Genomic DNA, 18192 nt, shown 5'->3' with positions numbered 1-18192 from the left:
TTACGAAATAAAATATCGACACATAAGGACACGAAATTCAAAGTTTTGGGATCTATTCTGTTTTGCCCCCCCCCCCAGGCACACGTGCTATTTTCTTACATAGTAATGTGCTATATATTAACATATAATTTGTATCTGGGGGCTCACAAAAACACTGGGGGGGGGGAACAGAACAGATCCAAATTTTGATTCTGTGGAAAATGGTCTTTTATCCCTAACACGTTTAAGCTCTATTTACTTTTGAGAACCCGTCTTTCCTTTAGTTTCTACAAGAACTCATACAGACCTTTGAAAAGGACCAGTTGGAAATAATGTAAAATCGACCATTGTCGATATACATTCTTTCGAAAATCAATTTTCACATTCTCATGAGCGACATAAGTTAAGCTGATCAGGTGTCCGGATTTCACCTCAACTTAGACTCATATCAAACTTATTTCTTGTCGCAAAACTTACCATTAAAACACGAATGCCAAAATAGTTTATGTATTTGATCGAGTTTGCATTGAAACAACTGGTTAAAAAGCAGCACAAGATCCGTAACATCAACACTACAAAGTCACTCGTTTACATATAACTACAGCATCATAAATAACAACAATTGCATCTTGCACTCCAGCACAAAAAAGCCACCAATTCATGTTGTGATGAACAGAAATCATTTCATGCAATCACATGTAAGCTGCATGTCAAAGTTGTGAAGAAACAATTCATGTATTTAAATTCACAAAAGTCATTTGAGGTCATTAAAAAGCTGCCATTTTAGCAGTTTAGAGGTCATCGTCGTCCTCGTCAGGGAGGTCAGCATTAATAGCCTCAGCCAGCTCTTTCTCGTACTGTAGTTTCAGCATTGGGTCCATTTTGACCTCTGGGGGTGCCAGGGCTGGTGCTTCCATAAATGCCAAATCAACTTCTCCGGCCAGTTTGCGAGCGAGCCACAGGAAAGGCTTCTCGAAGTTGTAATTGCTCTTGGCCGAGATGTCATAATACTAAAGCAAAAACAATCAAATACATTTAAATCTTAAATGACATTTCGGTTGATCCGAACGAAATTGTTTTAATTTACAATTGGTAATCAAATACGCGGCTTGATATCCATCAAATTAGGAGCCTGCGTGGAAAAAAGTCGACAATCGAAATGTATTTGGATTAACAGGGAAATTCTTTTGAGCATATGCGCAAACTTCTGAATCCTTGGGAGGAATGTTCTGAATTTGAGGTTGGGCTTGGAAGGACAGTTCCAAATTCACTAGTAGCAACGTGCAAAAAGATTCTAAACTTTTGAAACGCTAAAAAACACCTCCAATTTTAGGATGAACGTTAGGAAAACTATACCCCGAGTTCTAGCCATGATAGTATGTGTTCATACCTGAAGGTTCTTCTTCCTGTGGAAAGTGATGTTTTTGGCCTTGACCTTTCTATCTTTGATGTCAACTTTGTTGCCACACAGGACAATTGGGATGTTCTCACACACTCGCACCAGATCCCTGTGCCAATTGGGCACATTCTTATACGTCACTCGTGACGTCACGTCAAACATTATTACACCACACTGGCCTGAAACAAACGCAAAGTGCTTTAACATCGCATATTCTGATGGAGCCACATTGACTGTATAGATAGGTATTAGTATTTTTTAGAGTCTTGCAAACTAATTAAGGACATTCATTCAAATGAATTGGCTAGTTAAATTCGAAACTAAATAAGGAACAAAAACATCAGATGGATGGATCCATAACAGTGAGCTCACCAACATGTTTGAAAAAAGTGTGAGTTTCGCTAAGCTATCAGTAGCTCCGCTACCCACAAGAGTCGACATAAAATTTTTGCAAAAGAAAGTTTTCCAGCAAAAAAATCCGAATTAGAATTTACCAGAAAAGATTACAGTTAATTATGTGAGTACATCAACAAAATACGGTCACAAAATTCCCAACAATAGAACGCAAACTGCTATATAGTCCAGTAATCTCAAAATATATTTTTGAGAGAAACGAGAAGTCATTGTTGAGTGAAGATGTGTAACAAAAAAAACTATTCACGAGAATAAAAAAAATTAACATACAAAATTAAAACTCGGAGATTCAATTCGAGAATGCACGATTGAATGAAAAAAAAGCAAATATGAAGTGAACATGATGCTACAGGTCGTAGCAAACAATTTTACCTCGAAATACTAAACATTTTTGTTCAAACGCGTTTTTCCGCTACTTGAAAATTGTGTGAAAATATCGCCCAGATTTCAATTCTTCGGTTAAAAAAACATAAGAGGTCAATAAAATCTCCACTCAGCTATTACCATCGGTAATATTCAACATATTTCTGAGGATTGTGTGAAAGGATTGGTGGTTTTGAAATTTGAAAAAAGTTTTTTTCCAGTTTTTTTTTTTCAGTAGCCCTGCTACTTGAAAATCAATTAAATTTTTTAACCAATGAAAACTGAAAAAGCTTGGTGTTCTTATTAGGAAATTACTCTGTTTGCAATTCAATTGACAATAAAATCAATTGGCAAAAAAGTACTTTCAAATGAAAGTGATGATAAAACCAAAAGATGCCGAACCATCGTTAAATCAGTATCTAATTTGATTATTTTTTATTAGTGATATTGTCTTCGGAAGACGCCATCTCTGCAGCTGAGTCGGTCAAAAATTGGAATTGGCATTTTAAGTGACCGTCATTTAAAAAAAAACTTTTGTAAATAACTGAAAAATCATAATTGTCTTTTCTGTAATTATAATGTAGGCCTGTCCTGTTTTGTTCTGCTACAAACCAGAGGGTACCATTACAATGGCAATTCGAAGGTGAAAGTTTGAAGGTAGAAATTGCTCTTTTTTATTCGCAAGTTATATAGCCACGAGAGTTTTCTGTCAAAATTGATTACTTAAACAGCCAAAAGGAGCACTAGAAAAAGATTTTTAGTAAACATACCTGACAGATTGCCGGAAAATAGCCAACGTTTTTTCCCATAACCAAAATTTGGATTGTAAGAAGAGAAAAAATGAGCAAAGAGAAAAAAATGATTTTTGTACAAACAATTTTAAAGTGTGAACCTTTCATGTCATTTTGGAGCTGATCATACTACCAAAAAGCATTAGAGATGGTAATTAAGAAAAAATTTCGTAACGGGAATCTAAAATTGGACTTTATGGGTTTATCACGTTTCTTATTCTGATTTCATTTTTTTGATACTGACTCTGCTCATTTTGAATTGCTCTGCTGTATAAAACATAACCGACTAAACGTCGGAAGAATTGCTCTTGAACGACTAGTGGGAGCTCTAATCAATTGCAGCCTGCTTCAGTCGGGGGGGGGGGGGGGTAGCCTAAAGGGGACTAAGAAGTTCTATATTGGGCTTCAAATAACCATATTAGAGGTTAACATATACCACTATTAAGATTTAAAGTAAAAAAATGACACCAGTTTCGGCGCACTTTTTATTTGACTTTTAGTATTAAATTGCCGCCAATTGAGTTCAGCTGCTTGAAATTGTGATTGAGAGAGAATTTTAGATCACGCGAAATGCAAAAAGTCAAGGGCGTAAAAGTCACTCGAAAAGTCAAAACCGTCAAGCGAAAATTTTGCATAAAAAAAAGACACACACGTTTACAATAATTGCTATGAACTGCGTTCAAGAGCAATTAAACACTGTTAGAAGAATGAGACAACAGTGCATTTAGCCCAGAGAAGTCAAAAATATTTCACGCAAAATGTTGAACAAGCTGTGAACTAAGGTAAAGCAAAAAATTTTAGTAAGACAAAGTAAAAAATGACCGTTAAAATAGCCGGCCGAGAAGCTGAGTCGGCCATTAATAGCCAAAGAGGGGTACCATCACTCTTCAGCTCGAGCAGGTCCCGGAACATCTTTGCATTGAAAAATTAATTCTATTAAATTTTGAAAAATCAACATAACAGTCGAATTCAGAGAAATGCCAACTTTTCTTACTAAGTGCTCGTTCTATTGTTCCACTATAATCATTTAACGGAATTCAGAAAAATTCTCTAAAAAATGATATTCAAAACTTTTAAAAAGATTAAATGCTGCAAGAGGATGCAATGAGCGAACAATGAAACTAGCCTAGGGAAGTCAAAAAGATTTCACGCAAAATGTCGATAAAGCTGCAAAATGAGGTAAAGCGAAACAAATTTTTATTCAAAAAGTTGAAAAAATAGGAGCGCAATAATAGCCTGCTGAGACTGTGAGAGCGGCAATTATAAAACATAGCTGGCAGATTGCCAGAAAATAGCCGCAATAGAATCGTAGATCGGCAGTCTAAAAACAGTAAAAAAGACAGACCAAAAAAAATTCGTCTTTTCATTGAAGGCTGATCTCTTATATTTTGATTAAAAGTCTGTATAAGTTATTGCTGCCTCTATTAGCTGATCTCAAATAACCTTCATTTAGAGTGACACACTCCCATTTGACCTTATCTCTTTGAATTAAAGTAAATAAAAGTCAATTTCAAAGTGAGGAAGTCATTTTTGTGAGTGAGGTAAGTCAAGTGTGACCAAAAATTTAATCACGCGCATGAACAAAAAAACTCGCTCCACTAAGAGCGAAAAATGACGTCACACATGCAATTCAGTTGAAATTGCATGAACGAATGAACAAAAAGTGGCTGTGACGTCATATGGTCGTAACAAAAATCATGACGACGAAATAAAAAAAAAACCAAGAGAAGGCCAATAATAGCCCCAGCTATCGCTGTGCGGCTATTAATAAATGAAAATGTCTTCAGAAACAGATTCAGAGTCTTCCAAGAGCCTTTCAGTGATAATTTTTTTTTGCTTCTCCACGCAGAAGAAATTCATCGGCTAGAAAATCGAAGTAGCAAAAAGATACTATTTCATATGCTCAATTTTGTTACCGATACCATCAATGAACATAGCTGGAAGATTGTCAGAAAATGGATGCAATAGTTTTAGATCTGCAGTCTCAAAAAAGGTAAGGAAAAAGATCAACTGAGATGTTATGTTTGATTAGGATTCTGTTTAACATATTGCTCTAAAATAACCTTCAATTAGAGTGACACGCTCACTTGACCTTATCTCTTTGAATTAAAATAAAGAGTGATGCAAGTCACGTGTGACCGAAGACAACCACGTGAATAAACGAAAAACTGTCCAAAAAGAGTTTAAGTGACGTCACGCACTCAATTCAGTTGAAACTCATTACCGAATGAACGAAAATCAGACTTCAAGTGATTGTTAAGTCATACGGTCGTAAAAAAGTATTTACGACGAAAAAGAAACGCAGTCATACGGTCTTAAAAAAGTATTTACGACGAATAAAAAATTCCAGTTGATTCGTCGGAATTTTCAAAACAAAACCATAACTGCAACTGAATCCATAGTCTTTTATCTGAAAACAATTACTCTTTGGCTCAAGAGAGCTAAAACAATGTAAAAATAAAACCCATCTTAACGAGAAAATATTAGCATTGACATCACTGAAGCAAGAGAACAGTCAATTACGACATAAATCAGAAACGATACAAAGATTCCGGTTTAAATCAGATTTAAATCAAACGGAAAAACTTGAAAACGAGAAACAGAAAACTCAAAGTGAAACACTGAATCGCACAAATTTAATTCAAGAAAATATATTGTATCATTGAAAAAAAGCCAATATATTTAAGGACGAAGATGAAATCAAAAACTAAATGGTCTAAAACTCAAAACACAAATTGGCGGGTCGTAAAATTTTAAAAACTCTCCATCAACAAAAACAGTATGGAAAAGCACAAGGCAGTTAACTTTCTAAGACACAATTGAGTTGTTAATAAAATGAGAACTTAAATTGGGGTCCTCAGAAAACAGATATATTGATTTGGCACCCCATGATTTGAAAGTACTCCTTTTGTGTCTGAAGATATCTGCCTAACTATGAATTCAAGCTTTTGTGAAACTCAAGTCTATCGCACAGTATAGAAGAGACAAGAAAGTTTTTAAAAGGATTTATTCAGACAAGATTCAAACACAGAAAGACAACAATTCGTTACCAAAAGTTATCTCAACATAATTTTGCCGAGAACAACAGTTGTTTCAGTAAAAAAATTAAGATAGTAATTGCCCAAGTTCTCATATCTGCAATGCCAAATGAAATAAACTTCAAACAGTAAAAAAAGTTGAAGAGAAACAAAAAACGACTTTTTTTAACAACTCATTCAAGCAGAGGAAATGAAAGATTATGGCAACAATTCAGCGTCAATATTTGCGAAAAGAAAAAGGAGGGCAAATGCTAGAACGTGAAACTAACCGCACACATTTTGAAAAGTTGTAACAAAAAGCATCTTCAAAATTTTGAAATCAAAAATCAAATTGGAAAATTAAACAGGAAAGAAAAGAACTTCAGTATTTAGCATCGGAGGATCAGTAAAATTACATTACCTGCTGTCAAAAAACAGTGAAACCAGAATTCAAAAATTCTAAACAAATTATGCCAAAAACCTCAAAAAAATCGCGTATACAAATTTAAATTTATTTTTTTGAATTTTAACATTTCAAATTTTTAAATTGCTGTTACCATAAACACAAAATTTGAAAAACTCCGCTCAAAGATAAAACATACACGGCAGATTGCCGGAAAATAGCCGCCGTTGATTCCAATAAGCATGATTGGGATTGAACGAATAGAATATATTGAACAAAAAAAGATTTTTGTACAAAAATATTTTTTAAGTCCGATTTATTTTGATGGCATTTCGTAGTTGAACATACTTCTGTTTATTAGAGAGAGGCTACAGGGGCTACTATCAACACCAATAAGCATTAGAGGTGGTAACTAAGACTTATAGGAACGACGTTCAAATAGCGCGCATCTAAAATTGGGCTTTATGGGTTTATCCCGTTTCTATTTCTGACTTCAATTTTTTATACCGACTCTGTTCATTTTGAATTGCTTTGCTTAGCAACTGATGTTCAAATTCACTTTTAGCAGAATGAGAGAAGAGAGAAACTAGCCTAGAGAAGTCAAAAAGATTTCACGCAAAATGTCGAAAAAGCGGCAAAATGGTAAAGCGAAAAAAAGTTCGACGAAGTAAAAAAAAATACGAGCGCAATAATAGCCGGCTGAGATGATGAGGGCGGCTATTAATAACAGAAGATATTGAAAAAGATCTTTGTACAAAAACATTTTTTTAAGTCCGATTTATTTTGATGGCATTTTGTAGTTGAACATACTTCTGTTTCTTAGAGAGAGGCTACAGGGGCTCCTATCAATAACAATAAGCATTAGAGATGGTAAATAAGACTTATAGGAACGACGTTCAAATAGCGGGCATCTAAAATTGGGCTTTATGGTTTATCCCGTTTCTATTTCTGACATCCATTTTTGTACTAACTCTGTTCATTTTGAATTGCTTTGCTGAGCAACTGATGTTCAAAATCACTTTTAGCAGAATGAGAGAAGAGAGAAACTAGCCTAGAGAAGTCAAAAAGATTTCAAGCAAAATGTTGAAAAGGCGGCAAAATGAGGTAAAGCGAAACATTTTTTTATTCGACGAAGTAAAAAAAATAGGAGCGCTATAATAGCCGGCTGAGAAGATGAGGGCGGCTATTAAAAACAACTAACTAATCAAAAAGCCAAAATTAAAGAAATGGTGATATATGAGCCAATTTTGCTCTCAAAAAAACTGTTAGCATTAAATTTAGCCAAATGGACAGAAAACGGCTAAAATCCGTTATCGATATACCCATTCCCTCAAAAACAATTTTCAAAGTCAAAAAGTCAAACATAACGGACTAACGTCTGGCGAATTGCTCTCAAACAACCGGCAAGCGGTTGGTTTCCTCAGTAGCTAGCTACGGTATAGCCACACTAGCTTTAACATAATTGAAGGGGCGTGACGTGAGTGCAGCGGGGGGGGGGGGGGGTCACCGTGGGGCTCATGGGGGCAACAGCGGGGGAGGGGAGGGCGGTTTTTGGCTGCACGGGACCTTACGGCCTGAAATATGTGTAGGAGGGGATTGGGGGTGAAGAGAGAGGGGGCTGATGTGGGGGGGGGGGGGGTGGTGTCAGCCTAAGAACTGCCCTGCACTCCATAAGTATATAAGTCTTCAAAACAGTTTGTAAATCGCATGCTTGGAGACTAGTGAGCTTTCAGAGCACTTAATGCCCACTGGGCGCTACCTGTTTTTCCCGTTTTTGAGGACGAAAAGTCAAATGGGTCAGACGAAAAATCGGTCAAGCGAAAAATAGCATAAGACCGACAGGACTAATATAATTGCTGCAAACTTCGTTTGAGAGCAATTAATCACCCAACGCATCGCATGAACCAAATAATTCTCTCGCTCAGTAGAAACTAGTTCACACTGCAATTTTACTCGCTTTCACTTAGATCAAAAAGTCGCCTGAACAAATAGTACTTCCGGTAAAAAATAACCACAGATAGATCAATCATTTCACAAAAATTGGGACTTGCCATTGATGTAGTATCCGTCTCTTAGACCTCCAAACTTCTCCTGGCCAGCAGTGTCCCAAACATTAAACTGGATGGGTCCGAAGTTGGTGTGGAAGACGAGAGGGTGCACCTCCACCCCGAGAGTGGCAATGTACTTCTTCTCAAACTCGCCTGTCTCGTGTCTCTTCACAAAGGTAGTTTTCCCAGTTCCACCGTCTCCCACAAGAACAAGCTGTAAATAGAGATACTGCAACTCAATAACTCAATCTACAAATGTATGTGATTTTTGTAACAGTTGATTTAACAAAACAGGTCCATAACTCAAGTGTCCAATTATACTCTCCTAATAACGAATCAAAATAAATCTGGCGCCACAGCAATGATATCTGGTCCCTAGATAACCATGAAATCTGGCAACCACGTACGTACCCTACCAAAATTAGATTACGACTTATGGACCTTCGTTATCAATGGTTTCACTCGACCTTCGAACTATCGGTCTCGCTTCATTAAGCAAATGAAAGCAGCATCAATATTCTAGTCTATTATTATAATACATCTAATCTACAGGCGTACCGACTTTATCTTTAAGCATAGCATCGCGCGCAAAACTGAACTATGCATTAAGTCAACTGTCCAATAATACCATTCATTAATTAATACATTCATGAATTGGAGCGTGATACGAAAAATTTTACAAAGAAAGAGTGAATTACTGACCTTGAACAATACAGCAACTTCTGGTTTCTGTTCCATTTCGATTATCTGAAAAGGGATCACTAATTAATACAACTGTTTCTCAGTCACATGGAATAAAATTGAATTTATTGTATTTAAATGTGCTCAGAAAGTAATATTAGGAAAGTAAAACTCTGCTTTTGTGCGATTATAGTTCATTTAATTGAGACAAACAAGCTGATTGTAATTTGCAAAAATTAAAGCAATTCGGCAACAGTTTCCGAGCTATTCCATAATCTTATCTTAATGCTTGAATGCAATAAACCAGTCATTTCGATCTATAACTAACTCAGATTTACTGATAAACTGCAGGATACTAATTCTGTGGTCGATTACAACTCAATAAAATTTGAGATTAACGCACTTAACATTGAGCGATTAGCATTGCATACATAAAGGTCTAACGACTAATTTAGTAATTAGGCATTGCCAGTTGATTCAACAAAAAAAATGACTAAACTTTAAATTTTTAAATTCTCTGATTCTATTTCTGACATATTTACAAATGTGTTGTATAAACATATATGGCAGATTAATATTACTATTAACAAGAGACACCGATTATGATACAAATAATAACTGATGACAATACAGGGTAATGAGATCACACTTCAGGGCTTGGAGCCACACAATTGTGAGCTGAAGGTGTCCAATTCTGCCTAGAAATGTAAAGTGAATCATTATTGACTGGTTTGTTTGAGACGTCGATCCAAATTTTGCGGTCCTCTGATTTTCGTTGCTCAACACGTAAACGCCTAAAAATAACATCAACTATGCTTAAAACTTATTTAGAATGCTACATATTGAGGGGCATAAACCCCCATTTTAATTTTTATTTTGGTCGTGATAATTTGTTTGGTTGTGATAGTTTCACATCAAGTCCCACGGACCACTAAGGCATGGCCATAGCCCGCGAGGCATGGCCACACGCGCAGCTCGTTAAGTCATTTGGGGGTTTATTTCCGTTGGGGTTTATTTCCTATCTAAAATTAAGTGGGAATTTTTTTCATCCGTGGGTTTTTTTCCCAAACCGCATATTGAGCAATATCATGAATTTTCCCAGTTATGAGAAGTCGAAAACTGGACTGTACATAATATATACTACAATCATCAAAAGCATAGGCTATCTGTATTGCAGTAATGAATACTTGATTTCAGAGCAATAAACTACAAAACACAAAGTTGTTAGTGTCACCGAGAAGTTATCGGACTCCGAGGCGAAGTCTAGCAGTTGAATAACTTCGAGAGGACTATAACAACCGTGTAAGGTTTTTTTAATTACCTCTCGCTGCGATTACAACAGTTGCATACATAACTTTATCACACTAATGCCGTGATTAGACTGAGTTAACACATTCTTCTATCACCAATATAGTAACAGTGGTGCTAAAAGAGTGTGATAAACACGAAATTTAACGCAACAAGAGTTGATGAAATGATAAACCAATAACAGTTCGACAAATTTAATTCCAAGTACACTCAAAATAAAAGGCAAATCGTAAAAATGCAAGCGGCGAAGCAAAAAACCACACAGCCCACACCGGTAAAATAGCAGTGTATGGAGTTTAGGTGCCGTATCAAAATAGATAGCAACAAGTATTGCGTATCGAATAAATTTGATGGATTTATCGACCCAAACCACTATGATCACTCACTAGGATCTCCAATCCACAAGAAAAATTTTTTGCAGAAAATTCAAATTCCTGATTTTATTTAACAACCAGCCTTAATTTTACCGGCTTTGAGCGATATTATACCGACCTTGCTAAGGACTTAAAGAAACTGAGAAGAATAGCTGCGAGGAGCGCCATTTACGGCGTCACGTAGGTCATTTATGTACACAACACATGACGCAATTCAGATTTGAAACGCAGTTCATGGGCCTATAAAAGACGTCACGTACATAAAAAGCGGCATGAACATGTGAACAAAGTCTGGACATGAGAGCCCTGTTGCATGAGAAGTGCCCGACGACGAAGCAAAGAAAAGCGAAGAACGCAGTATAGCTACGCTCAACTTACAGCTTCGTATCTATTATAAACATTTTCCTAATCATGGATACAAGGAAAATATCCTTTCAATCACTTGACTTCTTGCAACACCCACAGCCTGCGTTCAACAAAGATAATTATGAAATTTCGAAATTGCTTAAAAATACAGAAACTTCTCGTGTCATCCGCCGCAGAAAAGCGCATCATACAAATATCTACACTTTAACCTTCAGTGCTCGCTATAAAGCCATAGAGAATTTAATGTTTCAATTTTATCTATAGTTTTATCTATAATTATCTTATCTTGAAAAAAAACCAAGCGGAAATTTGCACTGATTTCAAGTCCAACCTCTTAGTAAAGATAAAATCAATGACATTTTGAAATTTTAATGTCTCCAAAATTAAATGATGCCACTATTAATATACACCTCGATAAAGACAACGATTCAACAAGCAAGCAAGCAAGAAACATAACCCATTAACGCCTCGCGAATTCCTCTCAAATGACTGGCGAGCGGTTGGCTTCGTCGTGGTTTAGGGAGGCTAGCTTTAGCTTAACTGAAGGGCTGAGAGCAGCGGGGGCGCACTCGAGGGGAGTCGAGCGCGCTGGGTTACGGGTCGAACGATGACTACGGGGTGGAAACAAGCGGGGACGGGCTGATGTGGGGGAAGAGGCAGTACAGGATGGGATTGAAATGTGTGGAGAGTCAAACGCTAAAAACCGCCCGTCACATGAACTAATGCCTCGAAAACATTTTCGGGGAATCACAATCTTAAAGAAAAGAAAGCCGTACGGATCTGAGGGAACTTTATGCCCTGCTATCATTTCCTGTTTATCCCATTTTCGGGAACGAAAAGTTAAAAGGGTCGACGAAAAAGTTGCCAAGCGATAAATTCATTAAAAAAGACCACAGGACTAACATAATTGCTACAAATTTTGAGAGAGAATTGTTTGAGAACAATTGAAAACATAGCCGGCAGATTGCCGGAATAGCTGCGAATTAACAGACCTGCGTGCCATATAATAGAGATAGAAACAGATACAGATCTAAATTGAAAAAAAAATCGACGCCTCTCAAAAAACTAGGCTAAAAAACATTCAGCGATAAATCAATAAAGGTTTTAAAAATTCATTCCACAGAAGCCTCTTATTAGGGACCTTTACTGCACATATGAGTTCCTTTGACCTTAAACAAATTCAAATTAAACCTAAGTTTTAAAGTGCAAATGTCATTTTATTGAGTGAGGTAAGTCACGTATGATCAAAATCTAATCACGCAAATAACCTAAAAACTTTTGCTAAAGCGAGTGAGAAATGACGTCACGCGCGCAAATGCCGTTAGTGAGAGGAAGAAGTCATTCAGAAAATTTGACTTTTTCAGCTTTGCTGTGTGAACAAATGTAAAACGAAAAAAGAGCGTCAGACGACGAAACAAAAAAAAAACCAAGAGCACCGCAATATAGCTACCCTCAGCTTACAGCTTCGCAGCTATAAAAATAACACATTTTTATCAGTGATAGCAATATTTTCATCAAAAAAATTAACCAAGTATTTGAAGTTATCATAGAAACTACTAGTGTAAGTAGCAAACGGTCCTACAGTCAAACGAACTCTTTTCGAGCAGTTGGCAGCCATACAATTGAACTTTGGACTGTTTCATCAGTGGGAGGTAAAAACCTGACATCTTGTTGGAGCTTCTTATAGAATAATAGAGCAATGCTTAAAATCTGAAACATAGCCGGCAGATTGCCGGAAAATTGCCGCGATAGACGCTTGTGGCCTTCCATGGAATTAAAACAACTAAAGAAATAAGATATACAGATTTACCATCAGTCTTTTAATAGACCACTAGACATTTTGGGTTAGAATCGGACTGTCAATTTTACGAGAGACATACGCTCTATAAGGAAGAAGCCCTATAGAGCTTTTTCTAAACTAATATTTGAAATCAAAAACTCAAGACTCTAATACTCAAGAATTATGGCATATACGTTTGGCACTACTTAGATGCACACTATTCATCCTTAACTAGTAAATGTTCATAAGTTTTTTTTGAGTGAGGTAAGTCACGCAATTGACCTAAAAGCAGAACAAATGACGTCAAGCACAAAATTTCAACTGCAAACCAGTAAAGTCACTGAAATTGAAAAAGTCAATGGTCGCAAGAATCATCGATGAAGACGACGAATTAAAAAAAAACACAATGTCCCCAATAATAGTCGCTATCGCTTCGCGGCTATTAATGAAAACATTAAATTAAGCAAAATCAAGACGACATGCGTGAAACAACCACTCGAAACATATATTCTAACACGGTTAAACAATAATTATTTTACAGACACATACGTCTAATATAATCGCTTCCAATTCTTTCGAGAGAAATCAAACATAACCAACTAACGATGGACAAACTATTCTTGAACCACCTGTACGTGCAATTTCCAATCGCAAAATTACATAACGGAATCATTTGGTCAATTGATTTTATTTTTAGCTTATAATAGAGCAAACGTAACTAAATTGAATTTGAGAGCAACTTTATCATACTATGATTACTATCTGTAATGAATCGAAGGCATATATGTTCGGAAGTTAAATTTGAATGAAAGCATTTAGGGGCCTCCAAGGGAAGCAAAAGGTGGAAAATTCGCATACATTTAATTGTGCTGATATCTAAGCAATAACCAAGAATTGATTATAATGGAAGTGATTCGAATTTCTAAATTTTTAAGTCATATTCATTTCCAGTTAACTAAACATACCCGGCAGATTGCCGGAAAATAGCCGCCGTTGATTCCAATAAGCATGATTGGGATTGAACGAATCGAATATATTGAAAAAAAAAAGATTTTTGTACAAATCGTAGTTTTTCGTAGGCATTTCGTAGTTGAACATACTGCTGTTTCTTAGAGAGAGGCAACAGGGGCTACTATCAACACCAATAAGCATTAGAGGTGGTAACTAAGACTTATAGGAACGACGTTCAAATGGCGGGCATCTAAAATTTGGCTTTATGAGTTTATGCCGTTTCTATTTCTGACTTCAATTTTTCATACCAACTCTGTTCATTTTGAATTGCTTTGCTTAGCAACTGATGTTCAAATTCACTTTTAGCAGAATGAGAGAAGAGAGAAACTAGCCTAGAGAAGTCAAAAAGATTTCACGCAAAATGTCGAAAAAGCGGCAAAATGGTAAAGCGAAAAAAAGTGTGACGAAGTAAATAAAAAAATACGAGCGCAATAATAGCCGGCTGAGAAGATGAGGGCGGCTATTAATAAAATTTAAAAAAAAGAGTCCCTAATTTTTTTCAACAAAAAAACTCAAAAACAGCCAAAAATCGGCGAGACAACAAAATTTTGTTTTCATTCCAAATTATTTAAAGTATTTAGGCGTAAACTCGGACGAAAACTGTAATTTTGCATATAGAATAAGAAGTTTTTAAGCTTCAAGGGAAGTTCCAAAAAATCTATTATGAGTACAATTAACAAATGCGAAGGAAAACCGAAGCCCTGCTAAGACTGTGAAAAACCACATTAATATAACATCACGTTTTGTTCTTTTGAGCTTCGGTGCAAAACAGAAGGACACGGGACTGCAAAATCAGAAACCCAGAAAACCTCAATTTAGCTCTGAAAGCTATCGTTTCGTACATATGACAAAATTCAAGATCCAAAAGAGGTCACAAAAAGCATAATTCGATGTGTAACAACAACCACCAGCTGCCATATAAGACAGAATTGTTAAAATACTAGGGCTGTGTTGTAAAAGTTATCACGCTATACCGCGGTTCAGGAGACAGTTGGTTCAAGTCTTCTCAGCCATGAAAATTATTGCGTATTGCAGTTTGCGGTAGTTGTAGGTTGTTACAATTTAAACACAGACTAAACTACACATTGAATTTTATTGGATACTCACTTTGGATGTCGAGGACCACAAAGCGTGTTGGCACAATTAGCCAGACAACCTCCCCTCTTAGCTGTGTATGGACTGGCACTAGTCTTGGTGTTACTCCCAGGTGTCCAGACACCTTTGGACTCCTCGTAGGTCGTCAACGCATAGACTGTGAGATAGCAGTGCTGTATTAGAAACACACTCACTCCAAGTACGTTGACGGTCAGTGCCATGCAGTTGACAGCTGTAAGAATTGCTTCTGCGCTTATCAGTTGATCTTCAGTGATGAAAGCTGCAATTGGAGACCAAAAACAGCAGAGATTATGTTTACGACAGATTTTTGAACACTATGTAATGAAGACTAAATATTTAGCAACTACCATGCTAATTGTTGCATCTCCCAGTGCTATTAAGCATTTGCTATGTTGTCTCAGGTTGCCCAACAATTTTTTGCAATTTCAAGTTTTTCCTAGTGTTTAGTGGCGTTCCAGGCACGCTTTGATTTCGGACTAACATTGTAATTTCTGATGAAGTTAAATTCTAAGTTATTTCTCACGGCTAAAGAGAACCAACCGAATAGTAGAACCGTTGTTATCACAACTGAGTTTAGGAAATTTTATAGCCAGCACTATTTTGTCTCTTCTATATTTATCAACCAATGAAAAGCTGGCAAGTTCATATTAATTAATTTGTCTTCAATAAAATTATTGTTCTCTTTATGCTCCTTAATACAAAAAGGGTCATAGATTGTATTATTCGACAGCTAATTCGGGGCTTTTTGCACGATACAAAAACTGTGAAGTTGCATTATTACGAGGTAAATGAAAACCAGACAAATTTTGGGGCAGTCTTAATATCGAAAATAATATCAAACGAAATGTGATGACATGACATCATTCAACGTGATAGCAAGATTGTATTTCAATAATGATGACATAAACGGAACATTGTTAACCTGTCCTGTAATCAACTGCAACAAGAGACCAATGATTTAAATACAAAACTTCAATAAACAAAATGAAATAAATAAAACCAAAACGCAGAGCATCGCTATCAAATTTTTAAAATTTTATCAAAATAAATAGGAGAACTAGTTTTATAATTTTTAACATTACTGGCCGATAGCCGAAATAGCTGCTGCAAAGCGAAATAGACTTGCGTGAGGTAGAATAGAGATAGAAAAAGATTTTAAAAAAATAGAGTCGATCAAGTTATCCGAATGTTCAATCTGATGCTCAAACAATAAACATACCCGGCAGATTGCCGGAAAATAGCCGCCGTTGATTCCAATAAGCATGACTGGGATTGAAATAACAGAAGATATTGAAAAAAAAGATTTTCGTACAAAAACATTTTTTTAAGTCCGATTTATTTTGATGGCATTTCGTAGTTGACCATACTTCTGTTTCTTAGAGAGAGGCTACAGGGGCTACTATCAATAACAATCAGCATTAGAGAGAGGTAACTAATACTTATAGGACCGACGTTCAAATAGCGGGCATCTAAAATTGGGCTTTATGGGTTTATCCCGTTTCTATTTCTGACTTCAATTTTTTATACTGACTGTTCATTTTGAATTGCTTTGCTGAGCAACTGATGTTCAAAATCACTTTTAGCAGAATGAGAGAAGAGAGAAACTAGCCTAGAGAAGTCAAAAAGATTTCACGCAAAATGTTGAAAAGGCGGCAAAATGAGGTAAAGCGAAACATTTTTTTATTCGACGAAGTAAAAAAAAAAAATAGGAGCGCTATAATAGCCGGCTGAGAAGATGAGGGCGGCTATTAAAAAAAACTTAGCGATAAACTGATATGGCTCCTGCAATTTCCCACATCAGAAATCGTTGCTTCGGGGACGTTTATGAAGGACCTCTATCTAAATTTCTTTTACTTTTAACTAATTCAACCTAAACTTAAGTGCAACAGTAATTTTGTTGAGTGGGATGATCAAAATCTAATCACAATAATGGGCTAACAGCTCTTGCTAGAGAGAGAGAGAGAGAGAGAGAGAGAAATGACGACAATCTTGCAAAAGCTATCAGAGAGAGAGAGAGAGGGAGAGAGAGAGGAAAATTCGTTTTTTCAGCTTTCCTGTTTGAACTAATGTAAAACAACGAAGACAAAACATAACCAAGGAAAATCAGAGAAATGTGGGAGAAAACACCAAGTGAAATCTCTATTTTATTTTTCATAATTTAACTGAACAGAAGAGATCGACCGAACAATTTTTCTTAAATCCGATTCCAGGATAGCCAAAAGCAAACCCCGCAGCCAAAACGTAACTTTAACTAGAAAACATGCATACTTCTCGAAGAACTGTACAAAAAAGAAAAAATTAAAAGTATCACCATGAATGAACAGAGAAAACTCACCGCAAAAATTTGGAACCAAAATTGTCTTAATGTAACAACATTTTCAGGGAACTTTGACGAGTCGCGTAAATTTGTTCTGCATTAGTAACTGACCAACTCGTTGGAGAAAACCGGGCTGATAAGTGTCACAAAAAGCGGTCTCCAAAAATTGAATCACTACAATTCAATCTGTAACCAGAAACGAGTCTATGACAGCATGAGGCATACAACAATTTTAGAAGTTAACTGCATTAAAAAAGAAATTTATAAAAGAATGCAGGCGCCAAACAGCAAAAATTCAGTTGAACAGTGAGGAAAAATTCTCAAATTCGCCATCAAAGCATTTGAAAACGCTTACTGAAAATTATTTCCAGTTGAAAAAACCTTTAATTCAATTTTAAAAATTCTCAGATTAATTCTCGAAAACAAAATAGAAACAGACATGCAGTAAAGGCAAAAAATCATTTTCTGCAAACAATTGTGAAAATTCATAAAGAGCAAAAATTCAAAAAATTATTACAGTTTGCGGCATTGTAGGTTGTTATAATTTAAACACAAAGACTAAACTACATATTGCAACTTATTCCATACTCACTTTGGATATCGAGGACCACAAAGCTTTTTGGCACAATAAGCCAGACATCCTCCCCTCTTAGCTGTGTATGGACTAGTACTAGTAAATAAAAACCAGATACATTTTAAGGCAGTCTCAATACCGAAATAAATATCAAACTAAATGTGATTACATGACATCATTCAACGTGATAGGAAGACAGTATTTCAATAATTATGACATCAACGAAACATTGTTAACCTGTCCTTTAATCA

The 18192-nt window shown here is 36.1% G+C and overlaps 2 protein-coding genes across 4 annotated transcripts in view; both read right to left on the bottom strand.

Moving 5' to 3' along the window:
• Positions 1–470: 470 nt before the first annotated feature.
• Positions 471–9216, bottom strand: LOC142352018 (GTP-binding nuclear protein Ran-like). The gene is made up of 4 exons (XM_075404348.1): positions 9117–9216; positions 8418–8628; positions 1370–1557; positions 471–989 (listed from the first exon to the last, which is right to left on the bottom strand). Exons 1-4 carry the CDS (start codon positions 9150–9152, stop codon positions 771–773), a joined length of 654 nt encoding a protein of 217 aa, XP_075260463.1. The 5' UTR covers positions 9153–9216; the 3' UTR covers positions 471–770.
• Positions 9217–9589: 373 nt separating this feature from the next.
• The window catches only part of LOC142351442 (DNA-directed RNA polymerases I and III subunit RPAC1-like), a 67172-nt gene continuing 58569 nt past the window's right edge, over positions 9590–18192 (bottom strand). For 2 of the 3 annotated variants that reach the window (XM_075403451.1, XM_075403453.1), the window contains 2 exons: positions 15042–15309; positions 9590–9889 (listed from right to left, as the gene is read on the bottom strand). In XM_075403451.1, the coding sequence (XP_075259566.1) occupies positions 9739–9889; positions 15042–15309 (419 nt within the window). In that variant the 3' untranslated portion in view covers positions 9590–9738. Of the gene's footprint in view, positions 9890–15041; positions 15310–15972; positions 15988–18192 lie in introns of all 3 variants that reach the window. The other variant, XM_075403450.1, reaches the window with a different exon arrangement.

Source organism: Convolutriloba macropyga, chromosome 13 (assembly GCF_964194025.1).
Source record: "Convolutriloba macropyga chromosome 13, txConMacr16.3, whole genome shotgun sequence".
Taxonomy (NCBI): Eukaryota; Metazoa; Xenacoelomorpha; order Acoela; family Convolutidae; genus Convolutriloba; species Convolutriloba macropyga.
This window is presented reverse-complemented; position numbering and strand designations above follow the sequence as displayed.

Coding starts and splice junctions, on each gene's coding strand:
- LOC142352018 (XM_075404348.1), bottom strand. CDS start 9,152: ATGGAACAGAAACCAGAAGTTGCTGTATTGTTCAAG. Junction 8,629..9,116: donor AAGTTGCTGTATTGTTCAAG/GTCAGTAATTCA, acceptor CTCTATTTACAG/CTTGTTCTTGTGGGAGACGG. Junction 990..1,369: donor ACAGGAAGAAGAACCTTCAG/GTATGAACACAT, acceptor TTTTTGCTTTAG/TATTATGACATCTCGGCCAA.